The following is a 12,229-nucleotide window of genomic DNA, read 5'->3' as shown; positions in this document are numbered from 1 at the left end:
CTGAATGAGTTAGAAGTCGTAGAAGAAAAGAAATCATCTGTCGACTAATACAACAGTAATGTTGGATTCCAACCTTTTAGACAAAGATTACGATCTTCGCGTGACAGGTCCATTCAAGATTGGTCGATCACCACTCTGTAACATCACTTTAAAGGACAGCCATGTGAGCAATGTGCACTGTAGGTTGAACATCTCAAGCGAAGATGATTCTCGAGCTAGGTGAGATTATTAGGAAGAGCACTATCGATCTGTCTTCAAATAGATTGAAATTGTTTGGTTTAAGTTCCATCCAACAATTTGCTGGTAGTCTGGGTTGATTGCAATTAATGTAGAGATAGCAGGGCTTCTTATAATATCCCAAAGCGATTTAAAGATATCGGGAGTTCTGACAGCACGAGGTTTCCTCATAACCTTGAGGAAGTTTTTATACAACTTTACGTACATCTCAACCAGACTGATCACGCCTAATCCAGTGACTTTTGTGCAACTCTAATTGTATTTCATCTTTTCGGTCATTCCTTTTTATTTAATCCAGCTTAAATGTTCTGAACCCTCCATAAAACAACATTTACATTTACCTCGTAGTCAAGTCCCGATGCCAAAGTGAGGCATGCAGCGTGGTACTACAGCTGTAGTGCTTTCGTTTTTGTCTAAATGATTTTTTCATCACGATCTGTTCTTAATTTATGACTTGATGTAGTGATGAAGCTAAGAGTCAAGTACTAATAACAGATCACAGTTCAAATGGAACATGGATATCCTCTAAAAAGAGCGAAGGTGTGATAAAACTTGAGAAGGGAAAGTCCACTTTACTAGAAGATGATGATGTTATTTTGCTAACTAAGTCTACTGAATTAAACCCGGAGGTCATCTCTTTTAAGTATTTTTCTTCTCCATTTCCAAGAATTAAAAAGTTTGCATACAAACCAGGACAACCTTTCGAACAAAGCAACACAAAGATACTCGAAAGCACACCAGGTGTTGTTCAGAAAGATCAGCAAATCAAGACAGATACTGACGCTAAAAGGAAGCGTAAACCTGACGTTCAATCCACCAGTGTTAAAAAAGTGAGATTTAAATTACGAGATAAGGAGATCTTTGATAATAAACAGCTTCTTACAGAATACCCAGATCAAAATAATAAACAAAGTATGGAAAGTGTCTACGTCTATAGTAGTGATACTGACACAGAGATATCTGCTCTAGCTGGCTCGAGTGACGGCAATACAAGTGTTGATCAAACGAATAATTTTGATGAAAGACACGGAAAACCGGGTGAAGCGCACACCACTACCTCAACATTACACTCCTTGATCTCCTCGTCTAATCGAAGTCATTCGGGGTCGTATGTACCGAGAGTATGTAAAACGATTGTAGACCGTGATTCTCCTCGACCACTAGAAAATGTAGCAAATAATTTAGAGCCCAAACGAACACGTGTTGACAGTGCAACTGGAGATGGCGTTGACTGTGGTAAGTGTTCTCACTGTGAGAAATGGATTCCTCGTGTGACTATGTCTTTGCATGAAGCAGTTTGTGAAGGTCAAAGTCAAGAGGCTAAGAGTCAGGATCATATTTCTTTATCATCGCTTCCACTTGATACTATTCAGATCGGAGAGGAAATTAATGTTGAGATTCAAAATTCGTTAGTTAACTTGTTACAAGGTGAAACATGTACAAAAGATACCAGTGCTGACAGTGTAGCACATAAATCAGACAGGACTATAAAAATGACAGGAGTATATGATGAATCATGCGACAAGAAAACACCTGGAATTATGAAAACTTCTTGTAACCGTTCAGGAAAATGTACTGAAACAGACATCGTTGATAAGTCAAGTGTTACAAGTTGCGACTCCAGGAGGGGAAAGGATGTGCGGGTAGAAAAGGGCCCAGGAACAAAGATCTTTTGTCCAACCCTGAAAACCCAAAAATTAAGTTCCGACTCTCTCAGTAAAGTTACCAAATCCATTTTACCACCTGAAAGTGAATCTGCCCTTGAGAGAGAAGAATCCAAAGAAAGATGCACATTCTGTTCCAAATTTCTACCAGTCTCTAAGCTAATTGAACATGTGTCTGAATGTTCCAAGCTGAGTGCATGCGCAGCCTCAGATGATACGGAAAACACGCGTGAAGCGTGCCCTTACTGTGGAGGACATTTTGAGGTACTGGAACTTGTGGACCATGTCAGCCTCTGCAAAGACATTTCTAGGCGGGTAGCTGAGGAAGTCTCTCAGGAGGATGATGCCTCCTCTTTCTCGTCAACCAAAGCAGACAGGTCTGATTTTATTGAAGATCCTCCAAGAGTTGAGAAAGAACTATGTCCAAAATGTGAAGGAGAGTTTCCCATATTAGAGTTAGTGAGTCACGTCGCTGAATGCAAGGAAGAAGAAATGGGCTCAGATTTCGAGTCACTGCATGGAGATCTTAATAAGGAAGACGACACTGGTGACGATGAAGGTTCTGATAGAGATAATGAGAATTTCGAAGAAACCGAAATTAACGACCATGGTTGTAACAGTAATGAGACATTTAACAATAACGAAGTTGATATTGAGGAGAAACAACTAAGCAGTCGTTGTGGTAATGACGAAGTTACCAAAGGTGGTGTCATCGAGAGCGAGGAAGGTACAAGCAGTGATAAAACTGATGATTCTAGACGAGTAACGTACGAGGATAGCACCACTTGTGGAGACCACCACTACCACGATAAACATGAAAGGGATGAAAATAAAAAAGCTAATGCAACTAAAAGAGATACCAGAAGTCACGAAAACAAAAGTGATGAGAGTAAGATTGATTCGGATACACTGAAAAAAAATTGCAGTCAAAACAACCATAGAGGTGATGACTGTGTTGGCGCCGTTGTAGCTGCTGAGGGCGATGTCGGTAATGATGAATATGAATTCTGCCCCAATTGTCGTAAGCTTTTTCATCTGTCCCTTTTGATTGAGCATGCATCAAACTGTACCTCAGATGTTAGTTCAGAAACGGAGGCAAGTGGCGAGGGCTGTACTTCGACGGATTCACTAACAGATGTATCTGCTGTCTGCATTTATTGCGGAATTAGATTGCCAGTAGATGTGATGAGCAGTCATTTTCCCAAATGCGAAAAACAACACTCAAAACAGGTTACAAGCGAACGGCCAAGTAAATCAGTTGAAGAAATAACCGCCCCTGTAGACGATTCACTCTCTTGTTTTAAGCCTGTAGACAAATTGAGCGGCAGAGTATCCCTGGGAGTTGTTGACCCGGAGCATCAATCACGCTCAATAGAGACAAGAACGTCAGAAATACCAGAAACCGAAGAATTTTTGAGAATTAAAGGGGCTAGGGTCGATGATGATGCTGACGATGCTGCTGATGATGATGACGATGATGATGACAATGATGATGATAAAAATGATGATGATAAAGATGATGATGATAAAGATGATGATGATAAAGATGATGATGATAGAGAAACAAATGAATCTGAAGGAGTCGTCCTAAACAGAACAACATCATCACTGGATTCGTACCATGACTGTGAAGAACAATGTGTTAACTGTTTGAAAATGTTTGCTTTGAGCGTCCTTGTGGAACATGCCAGTGTTTGTTCAGGCCTTCAGCAGGTAGAGTAAAAATATGCAATTATTGCTGAAGACTTTAAGTAGTTGTAGAATATTTTCCCCAATCTGATAAAACACCTCAATTGCCTTCAATTCATGTATCCTGGCGGATGTATTGAGCACAGAATAACACTTGTGTTTAAACTCATCGGGATAACAATCAAAATACTCCAAAATGTTGATTTTTTTAGTAGATGAGTGAAGAAAAACATTTATAATCAAAACTGAGAGGGAAATTTTACACCAATCACTTAGTCCAATTCCAACTAAGGAGGTGTTCCGGTTCTTTTCTTTTGAAACTTTATTCCGCTTTTTGAGGAAGGGAACATCCAGGCTACTTCTCTATTCAATTTAAGGCAATTTCTCAAAACGTAAGTGTCTTGATTTTTTGTTTATGAATTTCTTCAGACCTCCGCGAATTCAAATGATCTGGAGCAGTGTTATTACTGTCTAAGGACATTTCCTTTGAATGAACTGATAGACCATGCACCGAATTGTGAGCAGAGAGCACTCCATTGCAGTCAGGTTGGTGAAATTTTAAATCGTTTGAAATTTGAGTGTGACTTGCGAAAATGGGCAAACCCAGCTGTTGATTAAGGTTCTTCAACCCACACCTCTTTGACAGCCAGTGGCAGGAGCGACCTTCCCTTCTCCTTGAATCTTCAGAATTCTGTTGTGATTTGACTAAATGTCTTCTCGTAGGAGTATGTAACTAACAGCCAATCATTAGGAGAGGATCCTTTGGAAAGGTGTATGTACTGTTTTAAGGATTTTCCAGTTAGTAAACTGATTATTCATGCTCAGAAGTGTGATGGAGACATCTCAGGACCACGAGAGAGATTCGAAGGATTCTTACCTTCTGTACATGACGTGAGTTAGATATCTGACTGTTAGGACGTAAGTAACCAGGCCTGACTGTCGTAAGTAACCGCCTCCTGGTTAGCTCCATTGGTTAGAGCGCCGGATTGTGTTGTGCGGGAGGTCGAGGGTTCGAGCCCCGGCCGGACCAATACTCATGGTCTTAAAATAACTGAGGAGAATTTGCTACCTTTCTATAACATCAATGAAATGGATAGATATTCTAGTCTTCTCGGACAAGGACGAATTAATGGAGGTCCCGTCTCCTGCAGGGTTAGGGGTAGGAGACGTTAATTTCCCACACACGAGATTACTGTGTGATGGATGTCCTCCCCTGGGGTGGGATGTGTGGGGTGAAAAGGTGAGGTCGTTACATGGACTAACGCGGCTGCCAGAGGCGCCTGATAATGCTGACATCCGATCTCAACCTTAGTAACACTGTAGACCTTAGCAATTCAGCCTATGCTGCTATTAAGGTATCGAATCATTCACTTTCACTTTCACTTTCGAAAACGTAAGCCCTTAGACCGGACCAATAACTGAGGAGAATGTGCTGCCTTTGCAATGACGTCTGCAAATGGCTTGACATTCTAATCTTTTGGGATAAGGAAGATAAATCGTAGGCTTTGTCTCCTGCATCTTCTCTGTACTGCATGGCACGGGACAAAATTATAAATCAAGACTACTACATCGTTTTCTTTGTTTGAAAGCCAAATCACTTTATGAAAGAATTTTCTTCCTTCCAGTTAAGTGCCATCTCGTCAGTGGCCATCTTGAACGAAACTCAAAGGGAAGCTTTAGAATACGTCATCAAACGCTCTACCCAGGACTCCAAGACAGTTGCTTCCGCCTTACTTGCACGAGTCAAGCGCTTGGGTTACAGTGAAAATGACTTAAAGAGGTTAGTATTATACTACTGACTAACCAGTTTTGGAAGAAGTTAGTGCTAGTCCCACCAACAACGGTAAATTGGACAGCAGTTTAGGAGCTGGTTCTCTTGATAGACAATTTTCCTTGGTCGTGAAGTGTAACCGTACAAGAGAAATGGGTCCTGAAACGAGCAGTTGTTTATTTAAAGAAGAAACTCTCTACTAGTATATTCGAAAATTCAAATCACCTGTTCGGGCTTCACCTTTCCAAGAGAAGACACCATCTCCGCAGTTGCTGGTTCTCAACCGCTGTGCGAAAGTAGCGAGATTTTCTTTGCAATCTCTTTCGAAAAACTGGCAATTGTACCTCAGCCAGTATTGTTATTTGCATTCAAAGCATTTTTTTGTTTGCAGAACCCTGCAATGGGTCCGCAGTGCAGCACCCATTACCATTCACATCAATCTAGACAGAGTGTTAAAGTTCCTGGTTGACGATACTCATTATCGAAACCGCTTTGAGACTGGCACTAGTGGGGGCTCCACGGACGTAGTGGCTAGGAAGTCGTGGGAGGTGAGAATATGAGCAATAATCAAACATTGCAAAAAGCTTTAGAGGTGTTTCCTCGTTTTTACGTCTGAGTGCATTTCTATTTCGTTCGCCATCCTTTATTAACCTTTAGTGACAAGTTCTGTAGAGGGTTCACGGTATCTTGAGTCACTTTGAAAGTTCCAAGAATCAGTCGAGTACTGGTAACACTATCTTCTCAACCAGTTTAACGTCAAAATATTTCTTCTCATATTTCTTTTTCTTCGCCCCCTAGGATCGTATTTTTAACAGCGCTTATCACTACAGCAATCCGTCAGAGCGAGTCAAGTATGGTGTACTCAATATCGGTGAGCATGAGACCATCCCTTGAATTTCGACACCAGCGAATGCCTAGTATCTACCTTAAGGGAAAGGCTGATCACCCTCTAATATTTCTATTTCGCGAACAACCGTGAGAGCATATATGTTGTTCACTTGTATCAACCTTTTTATATTGTAATCGTTACGGTGGCCAATTTACCATTTCAACTTTGTTGATATGTCCAAATTATTTCGCTCCGACAAAGGGCTAACGCTCGAAACGTCACCTTTTGCAATCGTTACGGTGGCCAATTTACCATTTCAACTTTGTTGATATATCCAAATTATTTTTATAACAGAGTTGTCTTCGACTAAGTGTCGTGAGACTGGAATAAAATTCCGCGTCACAACAGCTCAGCAGAGGAACACGAGGGAATGCCATAACGTGCCAATTGCTAATACACATAACTATCTTCGAGCGCGGGAAAGTGCACGTGACCAAGTCACGCGTAGGTGCAGTTTCTGACTGGTTAAAAAGGTGGCGTGTGATGTTGGAACCAATCATGAAGCCAGGAGGAACAAAGCCAATGAAAACCTTGATTACTTTTTAATATCTCTTCCAAAGTGGACTAATTTTTCTTTCATCAAATTGCTGTGAGTACTGAATACTTGTGAAAGCGAGAGTATGAAGACCTTCTTATCTGTGCTATTTGCCTTTTGTAGTTGGCGATCCTCGTGGTGTGAGAAGCTGTTTTCCTTATGGAGATTCTTTTCTACAGGTTAGCATTTTTGAATACTTTTGTGTGAGGAAATTTCACCAAGTAAACTATAAATCGCCCATTTAATAAAAGAAAATATACCAGGTAGGAGAGTGTTCTAGCCACCAAGTTGTGGAGTAACTTGTCGCAATGGAGATACACTTATCATATATCAGTATGTACGACGCAAAAGTGTCCGCGTGCCGCCGAACATCAATGACATAACCGAGGTTCTAAGAAAACTAACAACGCTTACATGGTCGACTAAAAGCTAATTCACTTATCAGTGGCCATTCCATTGAATTTTTTTGTTCAGCTTGTTGAACATTTTTAGCAAAATGTAATAGAGCGAGGTTTGAATCCTCACGGAAGTCGACTCAGTGCCTTTTTTTGGCTCAGCTGGTAGAACATTTGAAAGGGAAATTGAAGAGAATGAGGTTTGAATCCTCACCAGGTTGATTTAAAGAGTTTTTCTTTGCTCGGCTGGTCTAGCACTTGATGTTGATATTCAAAATTGTGAGTTTTGAGTCCTCACCAGGTCGAGCGGAGCGTTTGATGTTGATATTCAAACGTTTTAGGTTTGAATCCTCACCAAGTTCCACCAGAATGTCAAAAGTATCTTAGACATAGAGACATACAATCCCTGCTTGAAAACAGACACAGTCCTCTGCTATTCACAGCCAGCAACCAGAGAGTGAGACCGAAGGAATGGGCCTTGCCACTGCACCTTTCCTCGGGACGTAGCAAATAAACAAGGCACCGAGTGGAGCGCACAAAACTCTTTATTCCGCTGGGGAGGCTCTATTTGGACGGACTGCTGGAGGTTCGAATCCTCATAAGGGACTCAGATTGATTCTATGTCCCAAGCCTTTGTCAATCTTTGGGGGGGAAATGGCAGTTGTTACTCTGGCATAGTGCGTCATGACCTGAGCCAAATATTTTTATTTTTGTTCGGCCCTCCCACATAGTCAATAAGTACATCACCTAATGCATGTGTAAATGTCACCAAATAAGTGGGAGAGGTTTATGCATGTGTAAATGTCACCAAACAAGTGGGAGAGGTTTATGCATGTGTAAATGTCACCAAACAAGTGGGAGAGGTTTATGCATGTGTAAATGTCACCGAACAAGTGAGAGAGGTTTATGCATGTGTAAATGTCACCAAATAAGTGGGAGAGGTTTATTTTAAAATTATCCTATCTGTTTTGCTTTAGCTCAAAAAAGTTCGTCTTCGCACCACGTTCGCTTCTATGGACACATCTGGTGAAGGGGTCAAACTGTCGTGTTGTGAACATTATGAAAACGTCCTCTTTGCATACACAGACACGGAGATAACTGCGGTGAATGATATTAATATGATATTTTATTCTACTTGCTCCTATTTTTCTGTCTCCTTTACTCGTTCTTTTCATTGATTACGAATTTTTTGTGCCAGCATTTTCCATTTTATCGTGTTTTGTGATCGTTCAGCCCAGAGTAGTCCAGAGAAGGACTGAAATCGGTACTAGTGACTGACACCTCGACGACCGTAGTGGAAGTCATTATTAGAGTCAAGATATACGACAAACGTCTGCATGTTCTATGTATGACAAAATTGTCAACCACTTCTCTCCAATTCCCCAGATTATGGATGTAGCCACTGGAAAGGTTCCATTTCATCGATCAGACTGTATCTCACAGTACAAAGAGGTAAAAGGATTTTGTACTCTGTTCCGTGTTAAATGTTCCGTTTTGTTGTTGGTCATAATGAAAGTATTTTCTGCTGGAATCTCGGCATTAGATGTTCTTTTATAAGCTGGACAGTGCCTTCACCTACAACAATGTGCCATTTTGAACTTGTTGAGTATGTGAAGCGAGGAAAACAAGTTATCGTAAGGAATCGATTTGTATGCGATGAAAATGCTCGAATCTTGCCTTTGCAGCCTGGGTTGAATTCACAGAACCTCCGAGGGCCATAAATTTGTAAATTTTCGTCCCTCCTCAAAAATCAATATGTTTTGTTTGTTTTCTCTTCATGTTTTGTTTTGTTTTAACTTTTGTTATTGTTTTTGTTGTTTTTTCCATGATAGTTGATTTCAAACGTTTGTATATATCATTTCGTCAGTCTTCTTGGTCCCTAGCACGAACTCAAACTGAGCTAGAACTGATAACTAACCCACTAGGTTTCTTATATTTGAGTCGATATCTTCACGACAGGTTCAAATTCACGGACCAGTCAGCCTATCTGAGAATGTTGAGTGCATTGTGGTGAACTCTCGCCACCGCAAAGACCCAAGGATCACAAATATGTTGGACTGCTTTGTGAAGCAAAACAATTGTAACCTTATTTGGATGGATCCTGATGACTCATCCGGTCCAGCACCATTTTCGTTTGGTGCCATGGGCCATTACTCGGTAACGGAGTCTTTATCTGGTTGTCTCTCTGCTCCACCTAGAAGATGGACTCATGGCAAAGTCCGTAAAAGCAGCCGTAAACGAAAATATCCACATTAAGGTTACTTCCCACCTTCGCGGGTATCATTCGAGAAAAAACTCGTACGTGCGCTAGTTTCGAGAAAACCCTAACAAGCTATACATCACAAGAAAGCTTCATAAATGCAGTTTACCATAAAAATATAATTTAGGCGTTTTTTTTCATTTAGGGAGTGTCAGGAGCCGGTAAGGTGTAAAACGACCTTCTGTTGAATTTATCGGGTATCAGATCCCGCAGCACGAGCAAAATGGCTGTACAGTCTTATTTAGAAGGCATCAACCAACGAAAGTGTGTCAGGCTTTTCCGATGTTCTGATTGGTTGTCTAAATATCTGCATTTAAAGTTGGAGCAGCGTAAAATATGCGAAACGTGTGGCGTAAAAGGACACCATTTGCAAATATTTCAATATCAAAATTCCCTGACGTACTCTCGTTGGTCATTATCCCTGGAATGTTTTTCGAAATTTCACGAAACTCGGTCAAATCTACATACCCTATAAGTTCGCTCAAAGGGGATGTATTCCTCTCAAAATCATAAGCGAGATTTTAGCTCCTAAGGTTTGTAAACAGATAGCGCCACACCATTTAGGCATTTTTTAGGCATTTTTTAGGCATCTCGCCTCCTAAAACCGCGAACCAATACTGGAAGACGAGACCTCCTAATGTCAATGACAATGGATCAAGATTTTCCCGGGAAAAGTATCGCATAGTTGTCAAGTATTCTTTATCTCGCTGTGTTGAACGTTAAGTAATGGGCAAAGTTAGTAGAGGAAAAACCTCCGGCGAAAAAGGAAACTGCCGAAAAGCAAAACAACGAATCGACAGACAGCTTAAGGAATATTCATGATTTCATACCATTTGAGGCGATTGCCTACTTGCTTATTGAAAGGAAACCGTTTTTTACCCTATGTACGACAAATGTAGATTTGTTGGTGCCTTCTTTGTTCGTAATTAGGATGCCAGCATGGAAAGGAGTGCCAGAACTGTTTTTTCCTGACAAAATGGTGCCATTTCTCTCATCTTTGGGCCTGTTTTTTTCTTTATCTTTGCCCAATGACTCCTCTCTAATTTATATTAGAACATAGCTAGCAGAGTCGCGCAATCAAATTCATTATACGTAAGCGTGCTCAAAATCCCGATAGTGCACGCTGATAGCGTCAGCAAATCCGACTTCGCCAGAAAAATTTTTTTTTCGCGCGAGCGGCCATTGCTAGTACGGGGAAAAAATAATACATTTCGCGACAATAATGGATACAAACAGAAACTCGGCCTGCTAGTCCGAAAACGAAGACAATGTTTCGACCTTTTCCCATGGGCTAGAGTTCTTAAATGAGGCAGAAAAAGAGAAAAACAAAGGAAAAGGAGACTCGGCATCGGCACCGTCACGATTCGCTTCAACTGATATTGTTGTCCGTTTTTCGCGTCGCATTTGATGCACAATTCCACCGGCTATGTTCTAAAACAATTGGTTCATGCTTTCAGCTGTGCACTATCGAGTTATGGAGCACGTGGGAAGTTTGGAGAGCACTCAAGAAGCTAGAGTTGCCCTCGGCCATCGCCTCGGGCAACTCTTACGCTTCTTTCGTGCTCTCCAAACTTCCCGCGTGCTCCATAACTCGATAGTGCACGCTAAAGCATGAACCAATTGTTAATTATTTATATTTACGTTTTTTATCCATGAGGAAAAGACTTTCCTGCAGTAGAGAACTTCTATGGTCAAGTGTGCGGTAATATAAATATGCAAATAACATGAAATTGCTGCGAATATTTCCCTAGGGGTTCGTCCATTTACGAGATTATGACATTTTCCTAATTTATTAACTTTTATTTGAAAACACATTTTCCTAAATAAGTCGGACGCCTTTTGAGATTTTTAAATTTTTCTTTTCGTAAACGCTAGGTAAAATTTCTAACATCAATCTGGTGCAATAAAAGAAAAAAACGATTGTTTCGGCCTCTGAAGGTGGTAAGTAACCTTAAGGAAAAGACTTTGTGTGTTTGTCATAATCAGGAATGGAGATCATGACAAGGGGCACTCTTTCAAGGAACATGCTACCCCATCAGAAGTACATTTTGCACTGTTTTAGAGCAAATTACACTTACACATTTAAAAATAGTTCCGCAGAGTGTACTAGTGTCTAGTGCAAGATAATTATGGTATTGCAAGGTCATGTCAGGGCATTAATTAGGATTTAGCTGGCACAGAATAGAGGCTTGGAAGGGTCAACATAATTATTTAAGCTTCAACAGTGTACCAAAGAAACACGGGTAAACGTATTAAACTGAAAAATTATCTCGAGTAGATGTTCCATAATCTGGATAAGATGTTTATTTTGTATAACGTCATAGTGGTAACTACGATCGAGTTGAATTTAACCCACCTTTATTTTATGAAAGCAGCAGTAAATATAATAGTTGTTATAGAGTACCAAAATAATTACAAAGACTGTGTGAATATAAGTAGCAGCTTTCTTCCGTCTTATGTAATAGCAATATATATCAAATGAATTGATGGCTAAAAAGAAAGGGCTGTTCATGAAGTGACATTTTCAACAACTTTTCTTTGGCAAGGATGGTTCGCTATGCAGATGTGATTTAAACATAATACCAGTTAGCTTTTATAAATGTTGTTATAGCAGAAAGCACTGACTCAGCCATTTTTTGTCATTCTAATTCTTTATGAAATGTTGTAAAGAGAAGAAAGGCACTAACAGGGACTTTCTATGAGATTAAAAATCAGTAACAAATTGAAGTGGTAGGTTATAAGTTCAAAAATATGATTGGTGAAGTAAACAGAATAGATTCAATGATGGA

General features: G+C 40.3%; 1 protein-coding gene across 5 annotated transcripts; it reads left to right on the top strand.

Moving 5' to 3' along the window:
- Window position 1: 1 nt before the first annotated feature.
- On the top strand, window positions 2-12,163 carry LOC111332596 (uncharacterized). 5 transcript variants are annotated; one of them, XM_022937959.2, is made up of 11 exons: window positions 2-219; window positions 905-3,614; window positions 4,020-4,136; window positions 4,314-4,481; window positions 5,216-5,370; window positions 5,753-5,909; window positions 6,160-6,232; window positions 6,909-6,964; window positions 8,158-8,283; window positions 8,567-8,632; window positions 9,140-12,163. In XM_022937959.2, exons 1-11 carry the CDS (start codon window positions 59-61, stop codon window positions 9,434-9,436), a joined length of 4,086 nt encoding a protein of 1,361 aa, XP_022793694.2. In that variant the 5' UTR covers window positions 2-58; the 3' UTR covers window positions 9,437-12,163. The 5 variants fall into 5 exon arrangements, 4 of the variants coding, with proteins under 4 accessions (XP_022793694.2, XP_088611227.1, XP_088611228.1 ...); XM_088755101.1 differs by having other exon boundaries at window positions 701-3,614; XR_015999296.1 differs by lacking the exons at window positions 8,567-8,632; window positions 9,140-12,163 and adding an exon at window positions 7,522-7,766 and having other exon boundaries at window positions 701-3,614.
- The last annotated feature ends 66 nt before the right edge of the window (window positions 12,164-12,229 follow it).

Source organism: Stylophora pistillata, chromosome 3 (genome assembly GCF_964205215.1).
Source record: "Stylophora pistillata chromosome 3, jaStyPist1.2, whole genome shotgun sequence".
In the NCBI taxonomy this organism is placed as follows: domain Eukaryota; kingdom Metazoa; phylum Cnidaria; class Anthozoa; order Scleractinia; family Pocilloporidae; genus Stylophora; species Stylophora pistillata.
This window is presented reverse-complemented; position numbering and strand designations above follow the sequence as displayed.

What these genes read in the sequence shown, in the direction of transcription:
- LOC111332596 (XM_088755101.1), top strand. Translation starts at nt 59, where the DNA reads ATGTTGGATTCCAACCTTTTAGACAAAGATTACGATCTTCGCGTGACA. An exon ending in GAAGATGATTCTCGAGCTAG is followed by an intron (nt 220 to 700) that starts GTGAGATTATTA and finishes GACTTGATGTAG; the next exon opens with TGATGAAGCTAAGAGTCAAG. An exon ending in GTATGGTGTACTCAATATCG is followed by an intron (nt 6,233 to 6,908) that starts GTGAGCATGAGA and finishes TGCCTTTTGTAG; the next exon opens with TTGGCGATCCTCGTGGTGTG.